Here is a 25747-nt window from a genome sequence, read left to right as displayed (position 1 = left end):
GTTACATGGGTCAATAAAGCTACGATAGTCGCGAAAGATGCAACTTTATGTGTCGCCATTTTGCCTTCGTTTCTTGAATTTTATCCCCGTCAACCGGGCTAAAATTTTCCATATGAACAGAGGCCAAAATCCGTCCTGGTAACTGAGACAGCTCGTAAACCGGGCTCATGTGAAGAGGCCCTAAGACTCATGTAGAGAACTCGCGAAAAAGACATGACCATGCGCGCCCTACAGTACAACTCGCAGTATCGTACTTGAAATGCTTGCATTCAAAGTAAATGTTGTTACGGATAATATCTCGCGATCAGTTTTAATATGTTGCTTCAGTGAGCTTGCAGTTAAACGTCACAAACGGACTGTCTTTTGCCTTGTTTTCAATTGTTCTTTACTAAGGTTTGTGTTTGACGGTTAGCCCTTATCCAACTGTTTTATAAAGCCTCGTCATTGTTCAACTGAAATTAGAAGGAAAACTGAAATGTAAGTATTATTGAATTCCAAGTGTTTTGTTTTACTTTTCGTAGATCTAGATGACGGTCTCATCACCACAGCTGCGGGTGAGCGAAGGAAGATCATCATCCGTAGAGCCCACGTCCTTATTGGTTAGTATCTTCCTCTCTCTCTTCTTTACAATTAATTGGTATGTTTTTCTGTCCAGTTTCTGGCAGCTGTGCAGTGATTTTGAGGCTTTGCTCAAGCTAAGAGATGCTGTGTTTTTTTGTTACAGAGCAAATTCAAAACAAAGAGGTTGAAGACGTAGATAGAGGAAAGCATTTGGCTGAGATGCAGGTATGAACGTCTCACACTTAACACTCGCACACGTGTGTATACACAGACAATTACGCACAATCGTGCGCAAACACGCTTAGTCACGCACTCGTAGTCACGCATTGCCACGCGTAGACATCACAGCACGCACGTTGCCGGGTCTCGGAATTGCTTTCAATTTATGAAAGCAGTCTCACTGATGTTCATTTTGTTTCTCTTCAATGAAGGAACTTGTCTCCCAAATTGAAGCGCTTGAAAAGGTAAGTTATCAAATTAATGCCAAGGCCATGTTGACACTTTTTTCGTATTTATGTATTATTGAGTTTTTTCAATCAATTGATTGTTAATTTATATTGTTTCTATCAATTTCAGTCCAAAATGGACGTCGAAAAAAGCAAGGAACTGGCAAAGGCTAAGTATGTTGATCAGCTAACGCTTATTGCCTTCAACATTCACACATACTTCATCTTTCAACCTCTACATATGGTTATGTCAGTGATAAGCCCTTTCTCTGGTTTTAGTACACGTTAAATGCTAATTGCCAAACCAGGCAAGTCGTAGCCTGTTCCTGGAACAGGCTAGGCAAGTCGTTACATCCCCTCGATATTGTTTGAGAACTTAGTTGTTCAGTCACAGTTGTCTGAAGCTTACAAAAACCACTTTTGAGAAATAATAATCAAATTTGCGGTTTGGTTGTCGTGTTTGTCTTCAGGGAGTCCTTAGTGGCCGCTATACAGCAGGTGCAGTCTACAGTATCCAGCGAGGAGCCCTCGTCAGAAGAGGCCCATAGTGATACTCAAGGGAGCTCTTCGTCCCTGGCTGTGCCTGGGGGAGGACCCAAAAGAGCCGAGACTTTCAGCGGCTTCGACAGCAAACTGAAACCCGACAACTTAAACAAAGATAACATCAACCGAGCTAGCTCCATGAGAACTGAGAGGTCTGGGGTCGGATTTCCGTCAAGACAACTTCCGGGTGCGGTCAGCCCTGTGGCTGGAGCGAGCCCAAAGATTAAACACAAGCGACGGTCCAGTGGAGGAGGGGGCTGGCCGTTCCTGAATAAAGGCACTAGTAAAGAGGATAAGGAGCAGTCTGGATCAACAGGTACAAGGAACTGGGGGTCTAGGAATAGAACATCTTTGTTTTATTGGTAGCTTAGAGTGGGAGATTTTTTTACTCACATGAAAGAAACTGACGTTGCCTTCAGTTCATAAAGCTATCGTTCAAAAACCGGTTAGGCGAAGGTAGCTTACCCAGCCTTACACAGGTACTCCTGTGGGTTCTTTTGTGGCTTTAGCCCACCATTTGTGACAGTGAAACAAATAGGTTATCGTGGCTGATTACCCTCTTTTTGATCCAACTTGGCAGGAATCTGATTCCTTTTGAAAGATAATTTGATAGATAATTCTAAGTCATACAATTCGGTCAATGCACATTAATTGTATTGAGGTCAACAACAAGCTAGTAACGACTAGAGGAGAGGAAAATAAATTTTAAATGTATCGCCTGACGTAGGTGAAGTTAGATTAAGGTTTAGGGGGGAGATGGGTGGGGTGGGACGCTTTTTTATCCAGTAGTTGTATTAATTCTTTTCATATTTCTGCAGGTGATTTGGCTTCAGACTCGGCATCCTCTTCGCCTTCTCAAACTCCTACACCTTCACCACTGCCTGGACAAGAGGTGAGATTTGTGTCCTGCTGTAAAAATTAAGATAATGATCTTTGTTCTGTGGTTGAAATTTGAATAATACTGAGTTTCAGGCTAGATGGCAGACAAATATAAACAGTATTAACTGTAGATTAGAAACTTAAATTTGCTTAATCTGTTTATATTTACTCGTAAGTCAAACTGTTAATGAAATCAATGATAAAAGTGGAAAAATGCAAATGATTAGCGAAATTAGTTTTCGAAATTAGCGAAATCAGTCAAAACATGACTTGATAAACTTGTTAAGTGAAACCACCTCTACTAACTATGGTGAAACGTATGTAAATAGAGCTTGGAAGTTGTGCAGATCAATCCTTTCGTGTTAAGTTTACTGACTCACTTTGCTTGCAATAATCGGCTTGGTCGTCGTTGTTCCAGACAGTGGGTTTGGGTACAATGGTATAAGCTCTCTAATTTACCGATACACTTCATCGAATATTTCAATGCATTGGTCTGTATCCAACTACGAGCACAATCAACCTTTTGTTCTGAAAATTTGGCTAGAAAAACTATTTTAAGGACATTGAATTGAAAAAAGATTTTGACCCACGCGTCCAGCTTGCCGGATATTTTTTGTTGTGTAGTAAGTAACCCGTAAATGTTCCTTGATTTTTTAACATCCTCTTCAAATTCTTTAATTTATTTTTCAACAGCCTGAAGCTGGAACAGATAGCGACAGGTAAGCTATTAATACATATACCTAGTGATGGTTTTTGAAACCAGTATAAAATATTTCTAGACGGTGACCTTGTTCTATTCAACATGGAGGACTCGTTCCTTTACACATCATTTGGATAGTGATTTGGTTCGGGGTTTTTTCCCCCTTGCCGGAACCCCCCAATGTTGAGTTGGCTGGCATCCTATCCAGGGCTAGTTGCTTCACGCTAAGAGTTTAGGAGTTAGGTACCGGCATTGATGCGAGATTAGACTGTTAATAAGGTAAAGTCCGCGTCGAGCCAAGTGGCACATACCGCGGGAGCTTAACCCGGTTTCTGTAGCATGAAGCGACTAGGAGTATTTCTAATCCCCCCTGGGTGGGATGCTAGTCCATCTCAGGGCTACGCCCCAGCATTAAATTCGCCAGTACTATTTATACACTTGGGCGGAGAGAGGCACTATGAGAGTAAAGTGTCTTTCCCAAGAACAACAGAATTACCTGGCCAGGGCTCGAACCCGGACCGCTCGATCTGGAGTCCAGCGCACTAACTACTAGGTCACCGCGTCTTCCAGACTGTTTATAAATTGGCTCTAGGCCTTCAACCTGACATATTTTTGCTTGTATTTCGGCATGCGACATAGCAAACGGCGTTTTGTTCTAATGTAAGACTTGTTTTTCTTTTATCTCTTCAGTGCAATCAAAAGTGCTCGGTTTAGGCCAGTACGAGAACGAGGCGACATGTCACCGCCACAGCAGATTAAAGCTGACCATCAACATAGCAGGCTCAAGCACCTGACTCACCTGTCGTCACCGCGGACTCATCGCCAGGCCCGCTTGCTTCCTAAGGACGAGGAGGACAAGGAACGAGAACAAAAAGACAAGAGTCCAGGCACACCTCAAGAAGTTATTTATTTCTAATAGGTGAGGCGACAGCATATATTACTATTTGCAAACTGAGTCATGTTGCTCTCTACATACATACATACATTAACTTTATTTTTTCTCGGATTTACAGAGTAGCTGGTTAGCTAATATCTCCGAGGAAAAAAAAGAAGTAAAGATAACAACCTAGAAAATTATAAAAACAAAAAACACGAAGCGGAAAATAAAGCATTACAATTAAATTAAAGTTACCTAATATAACAATAATATATAATAAATAAGATCAGTTTATATACAAATTACATAAAATTATAGTTTCGGACGAGGCGCTTAAAATCGTTGAAGGAATTGATTGTTCTGTAAGTATCAGGTAGAGAGTTCCATAGTTTGCAGGCAAGATAACTGAAAGAATTTAAACCAAAGGAAGAAGAAGACGGCTTAGGGAGGGTTAGAATGTTGCTACCTCTTAAGGAATACGAAACAGAGCGAAAGGAAAACATTTGTTTCAGATATGCAGGATAGTTATCAAGATACAGACATTTAAAAAGAATCAGTACCATGTCCTGCAGGCGTCTATTTCCTAAATTAGTTATTCCCGCTTTTTTGAGCAATTGTTTATATTCTGAATCTGCATCCTTAAAAATAAATCTCAAAATGCGCTTGTTTAGTTTCACTAGTTTTTCTGAATCTCGATTGGTACAGAAATGCCACACAGTTGAACAGTAATAAAAATGCGGGAGTATGAATGCTTTGTATAGTCTCATCAAAGTGTCACGGGAGACAAGTTTACCAAATCTCGTCATTTCACTGAACTGGCTCTCAATCGCCACATCGCAGCGATAGGCCACTTTCGATATATCAAAATTCTTATACAGGGAATAAAACAAAACAAATAAGTTATTCATTTTTTCAACCTTTGTGATTCCTTTTGTTTTATTCCTCTTAGCCTCGGAGACAAGTTAATATATCGAAATTGCCTACTGCCAGTAGGGGTGCAAATAACAGTCGGTCATCGGACATTGGCCATCCAAAATTGCTCATGTCCGACGAAATCCCAAGTGTGGTCGGGCATGATGTCCGGACAATTTTTATCAAAAATCATTTTACGGCACAAGAAAAAAAACCTTTTGTTTTTGATATCTCGACGAACCTATAACCTTTGAATAACGATCTAAACGCTCTACCAGCTGAGCTATAAGACTTTGGAAGTCAATAACAGGTTCTTTATTTGCATGAGATCATCTACTAACTAACTATGCTTGTATTTCATCCTATCTGAAAAAAAGAAAGAAAGTATAGAAGAATTGAATATTTCTATCCACTATCATCTTTCTTATGCAGATTTCTTATACAGAGTTAGTGGAATCAGGGGTTGCAACTTGTTTCCTGAGGTTGAGGTGGTTGAATGGGGAGAGGGCAGGGGCAGAAGAGTGGCATGTCCCTAAAACATTTACATTCTCTGATAGCGGTTCTTCCTAAAGTGATCGTCATAAACATTAACGAGTCATTTTCATCGCTATGTCCTTTTCACTGTGCCAGGCTCGTTCCCAGTCCCTACTTATTCGTTCTCAAAGGTGATGAAAGACTCGACTTTCGTCCGACCTTCCCTTGATACAATGTGTTCTAGTCAAAACCGTCTCGGAAGCAACTGGGAACAAGTCTGGCACTGTGTCCAGTAGTTGCCTTATTTTTGCTAACCAATTTCGTGTTCTTCTTTGCAGATATGGCTATGACTAAGATGTTTTTTTCCTCGTTTTGAAGATATTCGCATTAAACAAACCTAGAAAGATGTAAATAGAAGCGTGCGATCGGAGGCAAAATAATGTACTTTATTAAATTCTTTTGTATAGTGACTTGGGTAACAAGACAATAACGATAACATAGCAAATCATCGTTTTAATATAACAGCAGCGAGAGTTTGACGAGAATGGCTGATTTACCGTTACTCGCTAGAGAGCAATCGTAGAACACCAGAGGGAAGCGAGTTTGAATCAAACAGTAGCTAGTGTGCAAAGATATTAACAAAATAGCCGATCATCTTTTTCATGCTCTTTTCAAATCTTTGTAGATTTCGTATACTTTCTCCACGCGTGAAAGAGTGAATAAATCATATTTTTGTACAATTAAATTTCCTGGTGTGTATCTTGCATTTCTTAGTGGGTCTTATAGGACTGACGAGACAAGCAGTTATATTACATGAGTTCTTTCAAAGATTTTAGTAAGTTAAATTAGCTGAAGTCGCAGTCGGGAAAAGGCCCGCACTGCTAAGGACCACGCTTTCCATAGCACATAGCATGAAGTGAGTGTGAACATTTGCTACCCCCCCCCCCCCTTCTCCCCAGGATGGGTGCCCAATCCAGCCCAGATTAACCCCCAGCGTTTAAATTTGGGTCCTGGGTGCAGAAATTAAAGGCACCGCGAGAGTCGGTGTCTTCGAACCCGGGTCTCTCCACACGGGCTGGGCCCGGTTATTTAAAGCCCAGCATAATTGCGAATTTTTTTTTTCAGTTTTCTAAACTTTCAGTGAGGTTTTCTCTGATTATAGTTTCCGTCATTTACTTCTGGAATGTCAAACTTCACAAAACTTTTATACAAGACAAATTAAAAACCCGGTGAACTTTTCTCATGGGAACTAAGTAAGAGTTTATGGTCAACACCCAACAGGGGGTGACAGAGTCTTTGTGAGAGATTCAATTAGCCGACAAACAGGTGTGAAACCAGCGGGGTGCTTGCGTAAATATTTATGTTAATTAAGTTAAAAGATACATTCAAAAATGAAATGCCGCACATCATTATGGAAGCGCTCATTTCAAGTTCACGTTGTAATATAATTCTTATAATTTTAATTATTAAATCGCCGTTAACTTTTAGATAATTTAAAATTGTACCCGGCAGTCAGATTGCTTTCAAGATTTTAGTTAATTTTCACGATTTTGGTCGGGCGCGTCATATATTTAAACCAGGGGTAGTAGGTTGGGTTAGAAGTGCAATAACAACACAGAAGGCGCCGCTGGTCTTTTCCCTACAGGCGGGAACCTTTGATAAATCCTGCCCTCGGGTTACTTTAACAGGTTTTAAACAACCGACATTTAATAAAACTAGCAAGAACGTCAAAACAATATTAGTCTACTGTCAGTGGTCTCCAAGTATGTGTTGAAGACATTTAAAAGCCACAAAACGCATTACTGATATTACGTCGGTAGTGTGACTAAAACAATATCAGACCAGTTGTTTGGTGTAATGCCTAATGAGACCCCACGGGACATAGCCTCGTTTCTAGTTGTCACGCATTGCTCCTGGTTTGCCAAAAAGAAGGATGTAAGAGGCACAGAAGTTGATCTTTAATAACTCAATGATTGGCAAGTTAAATCGTGGCAATCTTCGCTGCCCTGTAAGAGTAATCTTTATAGAAACGCGAAAAGCTAGCAGTTACGTAAAAGGAAAATAAGAAAACTAGTATAATATCAACCACACGCCTACACTCCAGTTCGAGCTTGTTCGACCAGTGACGTCATGACTACTTGTCCTTGTCTTCCGTTCGCACTTGCTTCTCCAACCGCAAAACTTCCTCCTTGTCTCTTAGGATCGTTTTACCTCTCCGCACCCTTTAATTTTGGCCCACAAGACCGACATTCTTATCAAAAATCCCCACGATCCTAGCGTGGCGAAAGCGTGAAACCGGACGTTCGAAACCCTTACGTACAGTTTTGAGCCACTGAAATTTTCACTTTCACCCGCTTATAAATATTTTACAGTTAAATAGTAGCCTGACATGAATCTAATTCGGTATTATAAGAATGATGTCATATTCTCAAACTATTTTATAGCAATGACGTAATTGTCAACAAACAGGGAAGACGGCGGACATGAATGGCTCTTGAAGATAAGATGATACTTTATTCTTGGCATGATCTCAAAGTGTGAGCATTTCTGTCATTCGCTGTCAGCTATATAGTGACGAGGCATCAAGGAGCAGACGATGGCGCTATAAGGACACTATAAGATGGCTTCAAACTCTGTTTAAGAGCGAATATCTCCAAACTGAAAAGGAAGGTGTAAGATAAACACAATGAGACTTATGCTTGGTACGATTTATACTACGATGTATGGGCTGTATAAACTAAAAACTCTTATTTGCACTCTTGAAGAAAGGAAGAAGACAAATTCAATATCAAGTAACGCCATAATTTAATTAACCTGTCATTTGACCTGTCAATAAAAATAAAGGAACTGTACGCTATGAAAAAGGGCATGTTTCTGAAACGATAACCGTCATTTCCGGTTGCAGCAGTTCCGGTTTACGAAAAGGAATACCCGCTGTTTCCGGTTGAAGCAAGGTTGGAGGGTCGCGAATAATCTTTCCCTTATGCCACAACATGAAGTTCACGTTGTAAGACGTCCAAAGAAAATGATCTCTCGGACAACGAAGTCAGCGGACATCTATGCATCTTTAATAAGTCTTGTCTTGACCAGAATACCGGGCATTTTTCTAAACGGTTGTCGTCTCTTAGCGCTGGCCAACAGAAGTAGCTTCATGCAGGACTTCACAGATAAGTTCTAATTTTGTCTGAGATCTACTTTTGTTTTCACGGAAACAATAGAATCGATTCATGTTTTTGTTGTCGGCTATTCTTTGGAACGAACAGCTCTAATGCTATTCAAATTAGGATATTATTCCAAACCTTTTATCACCACAAAACAACTGAATAAATTGTAGCTAATTGTGTTGTGCCAATATACGCTGCTACAGCCAAACTTATCACACGACTATAAATAGATTGGTTGTGCTCTAGAAGTGTTTATTAGCTGGAATTTTTGTCCCGATATTTCCTGTTGGCAATTTTCTCGAGAGAATTGACGGGGTTTGCGGTGCATGAAATTGAGAAGAAAAGAAAACATCGTGTAACCCTTGCTGTCAGAAACAATATTTAATATTCCCGCCTGTGGGAATTATTAAACAGCCTAATCGGAATTGGTCAGAACGCAGCTATTTTACATTCAACGGTGGAAATGAACATCGCGCAGTGGTTGTATTCAAAGATCATTTCCATCGAGCGGGTTATTGAGATGCTAGAGTAACGACTTAACAGTTGAGTCGAAGGATTAGACGCAAAGAACACGCATTATGGTGATATGAACAAATTTTCAAGAGGGTGACCGGAAACCAGAGCGAACTATGATTACAACAGCGACGCAAGAGGTAGCCGTGACTATAACTCCTCGAAACAGAGCCAACTTTCGAAGGCTTAAAACTAACAGCATACAAAGTGTGAAGCGATGGGAAAAAGAAAACGAGCTCCTTTACGCCATGATGGAGGACGAGAGCGAATGGTTAGCCAAGTTATTTCCCGACGTGGTTATCTCTCCGGAGTTTTTCTTCTACGCTTTGGAAGATGGCTCGTTACTCTGTCGACTTGCGAACTACATTCAAGAGAAAGCGGAGAAGTACTCTCGGGAGCAAAACGTCCCGGTGCCTGGAAAGAAATTTCGTTATCACACCATGAGCAAGTGCGGCAGAGAGATCAAACTTTTTCGGTCCCGGGAAAATGTGCAACAATTTCTCACATGGTGTCGAAGTCACGGTATTCCCGAAGCCATTCTGTTCGAATCGAACGATGTGGTGGAAGTTGATGATTACCGAGAGGGTTGCAGAGGTGTCATTATTTGTCTAATGGAGATTGTCAGAAAGACATCGAAGTTTGATCTTGACGAGCTGCCGCAATTAATTCAAATGGAGAAGGAAATCGAGGAGGACGAAGCGCTGGGCGACACGGAACCGAACGAGCAAGGGCAAATTTTGGACGTGGAGAAAATAAACATGACTGAAATTGACAACCTTGAAGTGCAACAAACAGATCAGCCAGAAATTCAAAGCCCTAGCTCGCTGGATTCGGATTCTGGGGTCGACTCTGTGTTTGATCAAGAGGAAGGGGAAAATTCGGCTGCCCGTCTTACGGAATTTTCTGTGGACGAAGCCGAGGATATAAAGAAAACCACAGTCGTGCAAAGAAAACAAACTCCACCGAAACCAAAAGATCAAAAAAGTTCTCCAAAGAGTCGGCCTAAAACAAAAGAACTTCCTTCTCTACTGGACAGCACTGGGCCAAAATCTGAATTAGATAAACAGGTGAGTTGTTACGCCTATTTCTCTCTAAATTTAATGTTAACTAAATTTTGAAGTACTCCTAATTAGTGATTCCACGGATGAAGCCGTCTTGCGAATTCTCACAAGACAAATGAAATTTTAAGAAGTGTTTACAGAATATTCAGGAAAAGTTTACTTAGTTTGGGGGGTTGTATTTCAGATTAATAATTAGCGTCGTAATATTGAAGCAAAAGATTTTTTGAAGCAAGAACTTAAAAGAAAAATTTAAGAGTCTATAGTTATATCAATATCTTCTTGGGCAGTCATCTGTCCACGAATTATGCAAATATTACTCGAGTTATACTGATCGATTGATAACGGGTAAAATATCACCTTTCGACGCACGTCTCGTCGAAATGGGCACATTTTGTGGGCGAAAATTCAGCATTTCCTAAAATAAATTCGATTATACAAATAATTAGCTTTAACCGAAAATTGCCCAGTTTTGCGTCAGTAATAGGTTTTATATTGATACTAAAATGGCTTGCATTAGTAAAATTAATTTTCGAATCGTGTTTTTTTTTGGCCAATTAGAAACATCTGTCGCCAGTAAATAGCCAGGGGGCTTTTTACTAAACGGTAAACGAATGATAGCTTCATATCAAGTTAAAAGTTCTTTCGGTAAACTTATTAACACCGAAACTTTAGTCACCCGTGGAAACCATTTCAATGCAATTTTCTTAAGAAAGCCATTTTAATGCCGTTTTCACAAAACGTCACGCAAATGCGAAATTTTTGAAATTTTGCTAAGCCCTGACAAAAATGAGCGAAAAATCCGTGTACTGTACAGCAAAAGTCTACAGGCAATTTTCCGTGTTTCTTTGAATGCAAATGAAACGATCGCTTTCTTATTAAAGAAAATAATTGTTATTTGCATAATAATAGTTGAAGCCATTCATTACTGGTAACATATAATTGTTTGAACACAATAGCTTTAACGTCAATATTTTTTCTCCCACCCAAGCGCAAATCCTTGATCCAAAAACTTTAATAAAAGAGAGCATAAACAACTAAGAACTGCTTTATCCAGCTTTAATAATAGGCAGAATTGTTTCAATGGCGTTATAGATGGTAGCTAATCAAAGGGGTGGGGGGGGGGGGGGGAGGGAAAGAAAACCAGAATTCATAGTTTGTTGTTATATTTTGAAAACTTTGAGAACTTTTGAAAGCATTGAGAACTTTTAGTTATTAAATTTAAAAGTTCAACGTTCCTAACTGTTAATGCAATTTTTTGATATTTTTGTACTCCGCTATTATAATTTTTTGATATCTTGGGGTTCCCACTCATTCTTTGATTTTTTTTTATTGTTATTGATGTAGGTGTGCAAGATTGCTCAAGACTATAACATAAAAATTGTTCATCGTCTGAAAGAAGGAAAGTACATCATTCTTGGCCGAATCATGTTTGTTCGGGTAAGTTCACCTGATAATGAGACAAGCAATGATAAACCTTTAGTGATAAACCCTGTCAGCCTTTATATAGCTCTGGATACAAGTCTGTTTTTGCAGGGTAAGGAAGAGGAGGGTGGAATGGGACAGAGGTAGTTTTTCACTAGAAAAGGAACAAGCAATAATTTGTCAAATAAAACTTACAATTTTCTGAACAGAACGATTTTGGGTGTCTTGGCTTAGGAGAGGAGCTGTTTTGGGGAGGAAGGTGGGAGGGGGGGGGGTTATAGCGATAAAAACTAACACTTTCTTGACAAAAGGTTCGTTCTCTTACTCTTCATTGGATAATTTTTTTTTTTTATTACGGACTTCCAAACTCTGCTTTTAAAATATGACAAAAATATTGACATTTCAGATTTGAATGCCAAACTTCTCTGCTTGCCCATAGTCAGGACAGGAATAGCTGTTATTACAGTTTTCAGTGGTTTGACATACAAACTTAACTGTTAACAGCTACTGGAGAAAAAATAACTTGAAAGCTACACTTCAAAACTTTACAACATTTAAGTCTTAATATCTTAGTATTAATATCTAATAGTCTTATTTTTATCAGCCCATCGGTGTGGTTAATATTTCAATATAATGCCACTAATGATGCCATTTGACCATGCAAGGTCAAGACTAATGAACAAAATTAACTATGACTCTGCGCCCATTTTGGAGTTGAAGAAAATGCTGTGGAATAATAAATCCCTTATAAAAACAATGGTTTAACAACTAATACTTGTAGACATTAAATTTCTTTCTTGCATTTTTTGTCCCTGTGGTGGGGCTTGGAAAAGTGCAGTAAAAAAGTATGAAATATTTATCTATTAAACCTTCAACTTGGGTGTATGTATATATTTAATAACAAGCCTTAATGGCTTTAAGGGGGTGTTTCTTACTACAGATCTAGAGCAGTTGCTAGCCATTTTGGAACATTTTTGGTGGGGAGAACACATGCATTTAAAAAATTGATATTGCTCACGCATAACGAGTGCCAGTCTCAAACCGCGCATTAGAATTTAAAATCCCTAAAACATAGGAGGTTTGTCTCCAAAAAATGACAGTCAAAGTCTTTCTTAGCAACAAATTGGTAGTCAAGAAGGATCCCCCTTAAATTCATTGGGTAAGAGATGTTAATACCTGTCTGTTGGGGATCACCATGGAGACCACAGGCAGCTGTAATTTTGGAAATTCCAGAAAAAAACTGTCAAGGGCATAGAGTCAATCTCCAAGGAAATCATATTGTTTAACTTCTCTCCAGCCCACGTGGGTAATATACCTTACATAATTTTGACCAATAGTTTATTATTAACTGCATGGCTCCTATTCAGTTTTATCAAATAACAATGAGTGGCAGGTGTCAAAGGGCAGTAGGGGGGGGGGGGAGGAGTGAGGGAACTTTTTTTCCACTCTTGTTCCACATCGGCCACAAGGCAAACAGCCTCCTTATCATATTTCAATTGTTAATATTGTTATCATTTAATCTGTATATTGTGACTGTAGATGTTGAATGACCACATGTTGGTACGCATTGGTGGAGGATGGGATACATTGGAACATTACATAATGACTCATGTCCCCTCTAAGCAAGGTACCAGGAGATAATTTAATATTTAGTATATTTATATTTTCAAATATTGGCACTAGTTTTGATTTAGGTAAATCTTTTCTTGAGAGCAAGTGAATCTTTGACTGTTTTGAAAATCCAATATGTTTAAGTCTTATGATGATTGGGAAGAAAAGATTTTTTCCCTCAAAAGGTGAAAAAGTTTTGTGCATGAATGGGACTGAACCAGAATTAAAAGTTGGTAAATTTAAAACATTTGGTTTTAATTCTCACACTCTTGCGAGCGTCTCTAATTATCTAGTTGACGTAGTTAGGAATCATTAATTAAAACAAGTGCAGTCAATAACTTACTGCTTATCTAAAGCTTGTATTAGTACTTGAAAACTGCTCTTACGTCACACTTGTTATTGTGAATTTTTACATTTCTGAATGGAACTTCAATTCGTTTTTTTGCTAGCTTAAAACAATTAGAAACGGGTAAGGGGATTATTTTTCATACGTCAGTTTGTCTGATCGAGTGATCTTTTAAAACAAAATCAGTACAATTTGTACAGTACGTTTGTACTTTGTCACTGAACTTTGTGTTGTATGACTGACTCATTTTGACCTATATATATTGATCGTGGGTTAAAATATCATTTCATTTTATCAGCCTTATTTTAGAACTAGCTTAGCTACAAAAAAGTAAATTATAAAATTTGCAGCTCTCTATACCTCAACAATTTTATAAACAGAAGCTAAATGACAGGTGAAATTAAAGTAGTGCAACCATTTGAACCAACCTTTCTTCCATCAAAGATGGTCAAAGATCGAAAGCTCCTTTTCGCCAATTTACGTGACCATAGCGCAAACCATCCGGAACGAAAAATGTATAGAAAAAGTGCGACCTTCTACGGCATCTGCTCGCGAAAAAGTGTTCGAATCCTGTTTTTATAAGCTCCAAAACTTGGCTGGCGAGTTTCCGATGAAAATCGATTTGCATACAGCTGATTTAGTGAGCTTGGAAACATTATTTTGACAGCTTTTGTCGATCTGATGTTCCGATTGGCTGAAATCCACAACACGCCCTTTGAGTTGTCAATTTGTCTGACTCGCCCAAGATCGTTTCGACTAGCTGATCGATCGTAAAGGCTCTCTTTCATTTGCGAGGTACGGCTTATATAGCGGCTTGGAGTTTAGTGGCTGTCGATTTCTTCATCTTTTCGCCGCCTCCTTCCTGACCAATCTTTCCCAGGCACATCAGCCTTGAAGGTAAAACTTTGTTAGTCAAGATTTCTGTGTTTTTCTTTACGGTTTATTCGGCGCTCGCTCTCTCAGATGGCTTAGATGTTTTGTGAGTGTTGGAGTGTCGCTGCAGTTATGAAATATCACTGTGTTTCTGAAGGAAAGATTACAGTAATGATCCTCGAGCTAAAGAAACGTTGCTTGCTTTTATATTTTTTTAAAATACATAAACTCAAGGTTTTGCTTCAGATTTTTGAGAGCTAATCCAAGAACATGCCAAAATCGCCATTTGCATGACTCGTATCGTCCCGCTGTGATCGCAATATCGCTAGAGTCATGTAACGTTCTCGGACGCGAATGACTTCTCCGTTTAAAAGCATAACCTGTGTCTGAAATGAACCGACTCTCGTTCCGGTAATTGTGTTTGTAAATACTCCTACGCTTACATTCTTTGCGTATGTTAGAAGTTGACAGAATCTCACTCGAAAGGCACCAGACGAGAAAGTGAAAGTGGAAGGCGTGAAATTCTCTCTTCATCAGCGCGTGCTAATTTTCACGCCGACCTCCTTTCAAAGTACTTCGTAAGAGAAGTAAATGCTGTTTTTCTGCGTGAAGGGAGCGTGATTTTATAGTTATTGAGCTTTTCTACACTCTTTGAACGTAGTTTTGGAATGTCGCACACCACCAACAGCGAATAAAGCAAGCCCATGTGCGTGCATAGTGTACATTCGTAATCACGCCTCGCTCGTGCACAACACGCGATGAAAACGAACATTTTAGTGTAAAAGAACTGGTTTAGTTATCAATTTTCCCAATAAATTTGCGTTTCGAAATACTATTTCTTGCGTTGGAATGCGTACTATTGTGCTCTTATGTGGTAAACAATATATTCTGTCATATTTGTTTTGCCAATGTACATTGTAATTAGGATATCAGGCCTCATGTATAATACGTCGAGTTCGAAATGTTTTATTTTGCGTGACATTTTTTTCAGATTTCTCTAATATATTTTTTTGGCGAGTTTGTTTAACATTAGCTTGACAGCCAAATTAACCCCAAGGGAAAATGTTTTCTTAATACATGATGGTTTTTAACTACAACAGTTTTCGGTGTATATAATTAATTTTGAATTATAGTTCATAGTTTTTCTGGCAAAAAAATATTTTTTTATAGATCTTGTCTGATTTTACACATGTATTTTTTCTCAAGTTACCAGGGCAATCTTTTGACTGTTGAGTAAGTCAATAACATGCTGTATTTAATGTTCATTGAGACTGTACAAATAACCACACCCTAATATTTTTTTGCAGATAATTGGTATATCTAAAAATTTAATAATGTTACCATAAGCTTTCTTAAGGGGAGTTAATAACAATTATATTTTGAGTCCCAACTACCGATAGTGTTTTCAAAGTTTTCGAAAAAAAAACAACATTAAATAGTGAAAATGCATAAGTGTTATTTTCAGAAATCTATTCCAAAGAAATGTGACTCTAAGTAAATTAGCTTCCCTGAATGTCCTATTAAGGAAGCTTTTGAAAAATGTTTGTTTTCAATTGCAACTACCAAAAGATGTAATTGGTAGTAATTATTTATACTGTGTAAAATGCTTTGAATCAAAATTTTAAGAAAATTCATAAGAATTATTTTGAAAAGATCAATTCACAGAAAAGTGACCTAAAATGAAAGGTGTTTTTAATATTACTAAACAATGTAGGTTAACAAAATTCCACAATTCAATTGTATTTGTAGTCTGGTCCAGTATATTACCAAATTTAGTTACTGTCTGTGCCCTTCTTGAAGGAGCAAAGAACTCAGGATAAGATAATATTTTACGTTTTTCTTTATGAAGGAAGACTTGCAGATAAACCATTAGTAAGTGTAACCTGCGATCAGGCTTCCTTTTTTCGCGGCGGAGGGAAGGTGAAAAAAGGAAAGCCTGATACAATTACTTGTCAAGTCGTCTGCCGCCCCCTAATTAAAATATCTGTCAACGTCGTCGAGAATGTCGGCGATGCCATCAGATAAGCGTGATTAGCGCCTTAAAATTATATTTTTACTCTCACAAACATGTGTTTGAATTACCCTTTTTGAACGAGCTGTTCGGATGGTTTTTAAAATTTGTTTTCTGCAAAGGCTGATTTTGTGTAAGGCTCAGGTCAGACTGATTTCAAGGTCGTAGTTTTCGTCACTGGTACGATCGTCTGGCGTCTTTGGTGGTGTGATGTAATACTGTCGACACCATTGGTGGTAGATCACGCTCTTGCCGAATCCCGTCGGAAGCACCGCCAAAACATCTTTTCTTTCACAAACTATTCGTCGAATACACTCCCTTTGTTCGTCTTTAAATGTTTTGTGAACAAAACCCTTGAGAAATTTTCTAAAAGCTAGAAGAACTCGCTTCATTCCGCTCAACACCCGTCATGATAACAATCATTTACGTGCGATATTTTTGGGCCGGAAATTGGACTTGAACTCAATTAGCCAATCAGGATAGAGTTTTAATGTTGCCTTTTGTTTCCTGACCAATCAGAAAAAAGTCCAGATTCTGGACTTTTTACAGACGACTCAACAAGTAATTGTATCAGGCGTTCATTTTTCCGTTGACTCCTTCGCTGCGAGAAAAATAACGCCTGATCGCAGGTTATAGTAAGTGAGGTGTTACCGACCTGTTGCAGCTGTTCCTTCCTGCTTACACAATACTACTGCACAAGCTCTTTTATTGCGGTTTTCAGTGATATGCTAACTCTGAAATTCAATCCACAACCAACGGTTTACGCTTTTTGCTGCCGTCGATCATCTTAGTGGACCCTCTCTTGTTTGTTTCTGTTTTAAATGGTTTGTTGGTTGTCGCCATAATTATGATTGACGGCAGCAAAAAATGCAAACGTTGGTTGGATTTTGAATTTCATAGTTCGCATATCACTGAAAACCGCAATTAGCACCAGAGACTTTTTTCTTTAAAAGACCTCTTTGAGGGGGAAAAGAGAAAGGGGGGTGGGGGCTTATTTTCAAACGATATGCCAATCAGGGTACATGTAAGGAAGTGCAATGAAGTTTGCAAAAAATGAAATGGCCATTTCATGTTTCATGCAAAATATAATAGTCATTTCACGAAAACAATTTAAAACGCGTGACCTGGGCCCAGAATGACGATCTGCCACGTTCATGCACTTGTCATGAAGTTTACCACATATTGAGTGTTTTTTCAAATGTTTACTGGATAATTTTTGGGATGGAAGGAAGAACCACGGTTTACAGTCACATTTCGTGAGAAAAAACAACAGATATTTTGCAATTTTCCTGAAAAGAATTCAATTCATTGTTCATGGCTATGTTGTCAAATCACGTTTCATGAGAAAAAAATTGGCATTTCACAAATCATGGGTTAAAACAGGCCCTTTCACAAATCATACAAAAACCCTTTACCACTCTCTTTTTATGTTTTCAAGTGCTGTTAAATATAACATATTTTTCACAAAACAGCAACAACACAAAATAAGGTGCTTTGGTAAAGTTTTATTGTTCATAAATTGTCATGAACTACCATCTAGGGAGGGGAAGGGGGCTTATTAGAGAGGGCAGCTTGAAAGAAAGGAGGGGCTTAGTAGAGCTTTTATGGTATATGTGAAGGGTTGCCATAGTAATCTATGCAGATGCCACCCCCTCCAAATATAGCTCATTGGCTGATACTCAGATTTGTAACTTCTTACAGTGAGCCAGGCTACTATTTAATTGGAGAGATTGTTTTGTATTTAATTCCCTTATGGTATGCTCAGTGATGCATATTTAACGACTGTAGAACTTGTATTGTGTGTCAATCATATTGTTTTGTTTAGAGAGTTTTGACTTAATGGGGTATTCTACACCTTAAATGTTCAGATGCAAGGCTCTTGCAGGAAAATACCCTAACATTTTTTGAGATGCAAAATTCCTTCCAATAATAAGCTCCCTGCCCACCTTCCCCCCCCCCCTCCCCTTCCCACACAAAAATAATCCCACAAAAAGCCTTTGGAACCGAAAAACATATCACATTCCCCCACACCAGTAAAGAGAACTTGTATGTTGATGTAAGGTCTTAAAAGGTGGAAAATTGTATTTTCATTTGCCAAGATATAGAGTTTGTAGAAATTATGGAGTTGGCAGTCTCTTATGAAAAAAAAAAAATGTTGCTTATGTTAGGCTGCTGGAGTTGCATGGTGTTGGTTGGCTATAATACTGAAATACATCTTGTGAATAGTTGTGAAAATTGAAGTTTGTTTTTGTTTAGTGTTCAGATCCAGCCATGTTTCGCTCATGTTTGTGGGGCCAGAACTATCACAAATAATTTTCCAAGAAACATGAGCCAAAGGTTTTCATTTATCCTAATGGGAAAGTTTTTTACAATAAATTATAAGTATTATTACCATCATTATCTTTTTGCCGCAATATTATATTTAACTACACGGGTCCATGCATGTAATTAGAGCTTAATTAGAATTTATGTTTAATGGTGTATTAATTTATCATCTGATGTCAACTCTGCGGCATATTTGTATGCTTCATTGATGGTGTCTGGGCTGTGTGGTATAGCTCAAGAATTCTTATTACTATATTTAAGAAATAGAAGTATTCAGACATGCTTATTTATTATTCAAACGAAAGGTGGTAATTAGAATAATTGCATGTAATCAGAATAATTTTTATTTTCTCCCACAGTAAGTTAAGTGTCATCACTTTCTTAAAAAAGTGCCATTTTTTTTTCAGCTTAATCCACTATGAGAGAATTTTTTTGTCATAGTATACTGATTGCAGAACTTATTTTCGTGCGGTTGTTTAGTACAAGAAAATTATTAAATTATTACGAGTGACTATATTTTGTCTAGATTAATAGCGCCGGTGCATTATTCCTTATTATAAATCATGAAATACTGTAAATTGAAGGTTTACTCCTGCTTCATAAATGAGTTTACACCTTCCTCCCCCTGTTGTGTCGTCTGTATTTTTCCCTCCGTTATTGCGATCGGTGGCCAATTTATTTTGACATTTTCATGATTTTCACTAAAGGAAATTTGAAGGAAACCAACTTTAATTGCTTCTAATTTTAAAAGCAGCGTTGCGTGTATCAGACAAACTTTCCAGTTATGTCCCAGCGGGAGATTTTACGGCCCTATTTGTTTTTTTGTGTACTAGTGAATAGAACGCAAAGCAAAACTGATACCGTGCGGTTTTTAATAGAATCCGGGAGTTGTGTAAATTTTGCGGTGGCTTCATTTGTTTCACAAAACAGCTCTATAATTATTTCCATCGTTAGACTACTGACACTAAGTAGTGGCAGACAATTAACGAATACATTCGGCGTTAAAGATCCCGTTTGTTTTTTTTGTTTGCAGCTCTTGACAATTCAAGTGTTCCAAGTCCTCAAGCTCTTGCCAGCCCTCGAAACTCCATATCGGCAGGCACCGGGAGCAGGAATAGCCTGTTTGAAAAGTTTAAAAGGAAAGAACAAATTGGAGTTATCAGAGGTAAATAATTCCCGTAATGCACCCATCACACGAGCCGCAAGTATTTCCCACTATGGCCCGAAGCCGCGTTTGACAAATGTACATATTTGGTGGAAATGGATTTTTTGTCAGTTTATATTAATATTTAATTTTTTCCGTCTATAGACTCGCCAGTTTATTCCTCGCAAGGAAGCTTGAGCCAGCTATCTGCAACTCAATCCTCGCCTAAGAAAAAGTTATCAGTAACTGAAAGAGACGAGAAGGACATCACAGACGCAATCCGAAAAATCTCGTCTTCAGTCTCAGAGAATTTAGCCACAAGACCCGCCAGCTTCACTAGCAAGGCTTTTCACCAGCTTAAAAGTCGTTTCGACAAGGGAATCTTCGGGACGAGTAGGCGAACGTCATCTCCTGACCTCACGTTAAAAGGCAAGAAAATTTCAAGGCGTTTGAGTGATACTTGTACTATGGCGGACATTGCTTCATCTCTTGCATTTGACGGAGCAGCGAACGAAGAACAAAAGCAAGCTGCAAATGCAAATAACAATGATTCCGAATCAAAACAACCCGAGTCTGGGGAAACTGATGACGCGGTAGTGGGAAAGGTAACGGCGCCAACAGAAGACTTACTAGGAGACGAAACTTTGCAGAAACCCGTAACTCCGGACGCGATTGACGGTCAGTCTGCACCCAGCGGAGATTTACCGTCCACGGATCACGCAAATGGCTCTAATTGGCCTGAGGATTTGTTAGGTGGTGCAGTGAATGGGACCGAAAATTACCAAGCTGTGCCTCGTGAGGAGAATCTTGTAGATATTTCGTCGTTTGATCCTTTCGCTGCAGCACCTGACCAGGGCGAACTTATTTCGATCGACATCGCACCTTCGGAGAAAATCGATGAGCAGCCGAAGATCACGGATCACGGGTTTGAACAGTTTACAACTGAGTCTGAAGAAACTGAGGTAGTGTCAACGCCTCGAATTGACCTGGGAGATCTCCTAGCGGACTCAGAATCGGCAGAAACTAAGACACAAGAAAATATGGCGGAGTCTTCACCGCCGGTTACTCTTGAAGAGTTACCAACGGAAAAAGAATCGAGCGAAACCCAAGCAGAAGGGAATTTGATCGAGTCTTCATCTGCGACTGTAGAAGAACACGCAGCACCGGAAGTACAGTCGGCAGAAGAAGTCAAGCCTGATGAACCTGTTGTGAGTGAGAACGTCCAAGACGTTCCTACCATTGCAGTAGATCCTGTTGTTAAACCCGTTCCCAGCGAGGTAGCTGTGAAGTCTGAAGGAGAAAGTACTGAAGCTGCTCCTGTGTCGGACGAGACTAGCACGCAGGAACAGAGCCAGGAAGAAATTGTCGAGAGCGTTCCAGTGAAGGTGGACGAAGAGTCCAAGCCTGTCGAGGAAGAATCTAAGCCTAAAGAGCCAGAAGCTAAGCCTGTCGAGGAAGAAGCTAAACCTGTAGAGCCAGAAGCTAAGCATGTCGAGGAAGAACCTAAGCCTGTAGAGGAAGAAGCTAAGCCCGTGGAACCGGAAGCTAAGCCTGTAGAGGAAAAAGCTAAGCCTGCAGAGCCAGAAGCTAAGCATGTCGAGGCAGAAGTTAAGCCTTCAAAGGGACAGGCTCCTAAAACAGAGAAGGCTGCTGAAAAGGTCGCAAAAGCAAAGCCACATACAGCGGGTGCAAGACCTAAGTCTCCTCCTAAAGCAGCCCCGGCAGCAAAAACAACGGCAGCTAAAAAGCCAACAGGACCTGCAAGGACGACTTCACCTACAAAGGCGCCCGCCTCTGCGGCGACGAAAAAAGACGTTAAAGCTCCAGCGACCAAAACACCTGCTACTAAAACACCTGCTACTAAAACACCAGCCACCAAGCCTGCTGCTCCTAAAGTGCCAGCCACGAAGACAACAACTTCAACGGCTCCTGGTGCTAAGAAACCCGCTACTAAACCTGCAGTTACGAAGACAGACGAAGCAAAGAAACCAGAGAAGCCCAAGAGTGCTGCAACAACTCGCCCTCCGACGAAAACCGCGGGCACCGGTGCCCCCGGTGCGGCTCGACCTGCTAGTGCGGCACCCAAGAAGCCTCCGGCCTCTACCTCGAGACCAGCTGCCGCTAAGGCCCCTGGTAAAGACGTGAAGGACGCTGGTCCTCCAAAAAGCGCGCCAAAGACAACAGCTTCGAAACCAGCATCCGCCAAACCAACGCCTTCGAGGACAAGCGCTCCTGCAACAAAGCCTGCTGCACCTAAACCAAGCCGAACTCAGAGTGCAAAGCCCAGTGACAAAACAGACGGTGCAGCTAAGCAACCTACTTCACGGCCGCTAAGTGCGAAGCCAAAACCGACGGCTACAACAACGACCGTAAAAAAGACAACAACGACCGTTACCACCAAGACTTGTGCCGGCCCTGCAAGGACCACTACCACGAAAACGGTGACACAAGCTAAGACCGGTCAAGGGAAAACTACTACAACAACCACTAAGAAAGAAACGACAAGGCCTGCCTCGGCTGCTAAAACTACTACTGGTGCCAAAACCGCGGTCACTGGTCCCAAATCGGCAAAACCTGGCGCGAAACCGTCCACGAAAGCATCGCCTAAGAAAAAGGTTGAAGAGCCTGCAAAAGGAAAGGAGGAGGTCAAACAGGACGAGAAACCAGCATCTCAACCGGAGAAGGTCGTCGAACCCGCGGCACCTGTGATCAACGAGAAGCCTGCTGAAGTTGCCGAGATTGCGCCTGAAGAGAAGCCTGCCGAAGTTGCCGAAGTGGTTTCAGAAGAACGTCCGGTCGAAGCAAGCCCCGAAGAGAAATTGATCGAATTAACGCCCGAATCAGCCCCAGCCGAACAAGCTGCCGGACCAGGCGAATTCTCTCCGGAAGGCGTCGAACAATCGAATGCCGTCAGAAAGATCGTCACGAGTGAAACAACAACTATCATCGCAGATGGCGAGGAACAATCGACTACCACAACAGAAGAAACTACTTTTGAACAGACGATGGGAGAAAGCTGAAAGTACTGTTCGTTTAGAACGTTAAGGCCTGATATAGGGTTAATCTAGATGAATTCTGATTTGAAACAAGATCAGTTCTCTTGTAAAAGAATAGCCTGAAAAGGGATGACTTGCTTTAGAAAGAAATGAGGAAGAAACCGTAAGCGGAAGACTAAGTGTGCTTTACTGTCAGTTAAAGAAGGAAGATTTGATTTGTGCATGGTACCCCCGAAAGAAGTATTCTTCGGTTTTGTTAGGAACAATATCAAAGATGGGGCATGGGGAAAGTGAAATTCTTTCGGTATTTGTTAGCAAAGGTTTCATTGCTCATTGGTGCAGAAAAGTCATCAAACTGTATGCCAAAGTTAAATTTGCCGGAAACCTTTTGGCTATTTATTTTGAGCCGAGTTTTAGCGCTTTCCCTATGCCCAGTCTCCTTTGCGGCCGTTCTGGTTTGTCGTTACGCAACGCTTTTTTGACGACATTGAATAACGGAGACAAAAATATACTCGTAAGAGTCAAGAGATAAATATTGAAAAACGTCCGTATTTATAGCAAGGTTTGCATAGCCTCCTAAAACTGCAGTCATGGTAGATCATCTAAATATGTCGTTAAAGAAGATATTTCACACAAGGACATTTTACTGTCTACAGACTTTTTCGACAACCAAAGAAAACATTTTGCTTAAGATTGTTCATATTCTTTGTGCTTTGGGTGTTTTTTGTTTGTTTGCATAAATTCATCGTCTTCCTCTGTTAAATTACTACTATTTAAAATAAACTTTTCCAATCGATTGAAACAACTTTGTCACCCAGCCATTAGGTAAGAGAGTTTAAAGAATTGTAGGCTTGTGAAAACGTTTCAAGAAAAAATTAAGCTAAAAAGTAGAAAATAATGTATTTTGCCTTTTTTGTAAATAACAGAAGAAAAGAAGAGAAAAGATTTCGTAAAATGATTAGACAAATAAAGAGTTAATTGAAACAGTTCTCTTGAAAGTTCTTGCTTTTTTTGGCAGTTGTTTCGTGCCCTGCAGGGAGGGGAGGGCGCAGACTTGCCACGTGGGATCTCTGGCCAGAAATTGACCAGGAATTCACCTGCACCAGGTCACCCGAAACGAATTGACCGTGCCGAAATAAAGAGAACTAAGTAGTGGGCAAGACAGTAAAGAAATCACGGGTATCACATGGTGCCGGGGAAACAAATTATGAATTAGAAGAATGCGCCGTAAAACAAGCGGAATTTTAATTATTGAAAATTGTCAAATCAATGAACGAAACGTACCATTTAATACCTTCTACTCACCTCTTGAGAGTCAAGTAACCAGTAAAAGCGTTACATTTTGCACATTACTTTGTTGGCTTAAAAGTCAATGCAAGGTATTAGAAACCCAAATAGCCTGCGAATACAGCCGCCTCTCATTCGTTCCCGCTACTACGTGCGAAACGTCTCTCTTCGCGTTTCGCACGTAGTAGCGGGAGCGAATGAGAGGCGGCTGTATTCGCAGGCTAAAACCCAAATCCACACCTTGTAAGTGTTGATTTACAGTATCCAAAGCGGTACACACCTTACAAGCTGTCAATAAATAAAACAGTTTCACAGAACTGAGAAGAGTCCCTGTACAAAAACAGACGCCTGGGTAAACTTGAGTGGTGTGCCTTGCAACTTGAATGATGTGCGTTACCACTTGCGTGGTTTGCGTTACCACCTGAATGGCTTATCTTGTGGGTTGGCACCTCTCAGTCTCAATGCCAAGTCCGTGGGTGAATTATCCGGTATTGCATAAGGACCGGAAGTAAGCGCTTGGTACTGAGTATCGTCATCCTCTCTTCCGGTCAGTACCACGTCACGCAACTCGGGAAACTCGTGGAAGGGGAGGTACGCTTCACCATAAGGCAGACCAGCGTCCTTTCTCATGGAAGTTGTTTCAAATGACGTTTCATGCTCTTCCCAGTGTCTGTCGCATGCGCAACACAGAAAGTTCGAGAAAAATTTGGAACATCCGCAGCCTCTAACCCGGCACCTCCGGAGTCCGGTAGGTTGATGTTCCTCATGGGTATGTTTACACTTGCACTTAGCACGCCAGGTGCTCGGATCGTAACCCGGGCGGCGTTGAAGCCAAAATTCACCTGCCTCTTCGGGACGGGACGGGATGAACGCGAACGCTTTACACTCGCAGCGGGTCACGCCACAAGGGACCATCACGCTTTTTCCAGTGTAACTTGCATGATCGCTCAATAAATGTCCACAGAAACACTTTGAGCTTTTGCAGACACGAATACAATCATGCTGAAACTCGGGACACCGCCAGCCTATATACACCCCACTGTGAATGGCATCTATTGCTGCTTCACGTTCGGGATCAAACAGCTTCTTGACCCGCGGGGCAAAATCGTCGCCGTGCATAGCTCGAGCGACTGGCAGCAACTCTGGCTTCGAAGCAGGAATAATTGGTCGCATAGTGTAACCCTTGGGTGCCAACATACCCTTTGATTTCGGAACCACAGCTCTTTGCGGCTTCGGCTTCTGATCTGCGACTTGTCGCTGTCGTAATCGCCCGTCTCTTGGATTCAAATTCGGTGATTTCTGAACTGCGCTGGTCTTTGACTTGGATGTAGCCGGGGAGACCCCAGCGTATCTTGAATATCGATTCCCAGCAACAGGACTGCGTTCCCTCTGAATTAAAGATTTACCTTCCTTAGTAGAATCTCTTGCCTCGAGAGAAAGATTGCTGAGAGGTTTCTCGAGAGCATCGCTCGCAGAAGCGCTTTTAGACTTTTTGTTTTGTTTAATTCTCGACGTTTCTGCGTACGCCATTTTGAGTAGCAACAAGGGCACGTGCGCAGGCGATCCATGATGGTCAGCGCAATAGTAAGATACATCACGTCG

At 40.4% G+C, this 25747-nt stretch overlaps 3 protein-coding genes and 1 long non-coding RNA gene across 4 annotated transcripts in view; 2 read left to right on the top strand and 2 right to left on the bottom strand.

Annotated features, from left to right (window-relative positions):
- The window catches only part of LOC144663315 (uncharacterized), a 36158-nt gene extending 30021 nt beyond the window's left edge, over positions 1–6137 (top strand). The window contains 9 exon segments of the mRNA XM_078524214.1: positions 522–599; positions 725–786; positions 993–1025; positions 1138–1181; positions 1478–1866; positions 2369–2442; positions 3123–3148; positions 3820–4048; positions 5731–6137. Of these exon segments, the coding sequence (XP_078380340.1) occupies positions 522–599; positions 725–786; positions 993–1025; positions 1138–1181; positions 1478–1866; positions 2369–2442; positions 3123–3148; positions 3820–4045 (932 nt within the window). The 3' untranslated portion in view covers positions 4046–4048; positions 5731–6137.
- A 1197-nt stretch (positions 6138–7334) lies between these two features.
- Positions 7335–14136, bottom strand: LOC144663452 (uncharacterized). Its single transcript, XR_013572608.1, has 2 exons — positions 13938–14136; positions 7335–8050 (listed from the first exon to the last, which is right to left on the bottom strand). It is a non-coding gene; the product is annotated as an uncharacterized LOC144663452 (long non-coding RNA).
- LOC144663337 (uncharacterized) lies at positions 8046–23846 on the top strand. Its single transcript, XM_078524238.1, has 5 exons — positions 8046–10136; positions 11475–11567; positions 13092–13179; positions 19752–19883; positions 20028–23846. Exons 1-5 carry the CDS (start codon positions 9186–9188, stop codon positions 22880–22882), a joined length of 4119 nt encoding a protein of 1372 aa, XP_078380364.1. The 5' UTR covers positions 8046–9185; the 3' UTR covers positions 22883–23846.
- A 282-nt stretch (positions 23847–24128) lies between these two features.
- LOC144663433 (protein FAM221B-like) lies at positions 24129–25701 on the bottom strand. The gene has a single exon (XM_078524385.1). The coding sequence runs from the start codon at positions 25673–25675 to the stop codon at positions 24560–24562; it is 1116 nt and encodes a 371-aa protein (XP_078380511.1). The 5' UTR covers positions 25676–25701; the 3' UTR covers positions 24129–24559.
- Positions 25702–25747: the final 46 nt, after the last annotated feature.

Source organism: Oculina patagonica, chromosome 1 (assembly GCF_052425735.1).
Source record: "Oculina patagonica isolate OP01 chromosome 1, crgOcupat, whole genome shotgun sequence".
NCBI lineage: Eukaryota > Metazoa > Cnidaria > Anthozoa > Scleractinia > Oculinidae > Oculina > Oculina patagonica.
Note: the sequence above shows the minus strand (reverse complement) of the source record. Positions and strands in the feature narration are given on the sequence as shown.

What these genes read in the sequence shown, in the direction of transcription:
- LOC144663337 (XM_078524238.1), top strand. Translation starts at nt 9,186, where the DNA reads ATGATTACAACAGCGACGCAAGAGGTAGCCGTGACTATAACTCCTCGA. An exon ending in TCATGTCCCCTCTAAGCAAG is followed by an intron (nt 13,180 to 19,751) that starts GTACCAGGAGAT and finishes TTTTGTTTGCAG; the next exon opens with CTCTTGACAATTCAAGTGTT. An exon ending in ACAAATTGGAGTTATCAGAG is followed by an intron (nt 19,884 to 20,027) that starts GTAAATAATTCC and finishes TTCCGTCTATAG; the next exon opens with ACTCGCCAGTTTATTCCTCG.
- LOC144663433 (XM_078524385.1), bottom strand. Translation starts at nt 25,675, where the DNA reads ATGGCGTACGCAGAAACGTCGAGAATTAAACAAAACAAAAAGTCTAAA.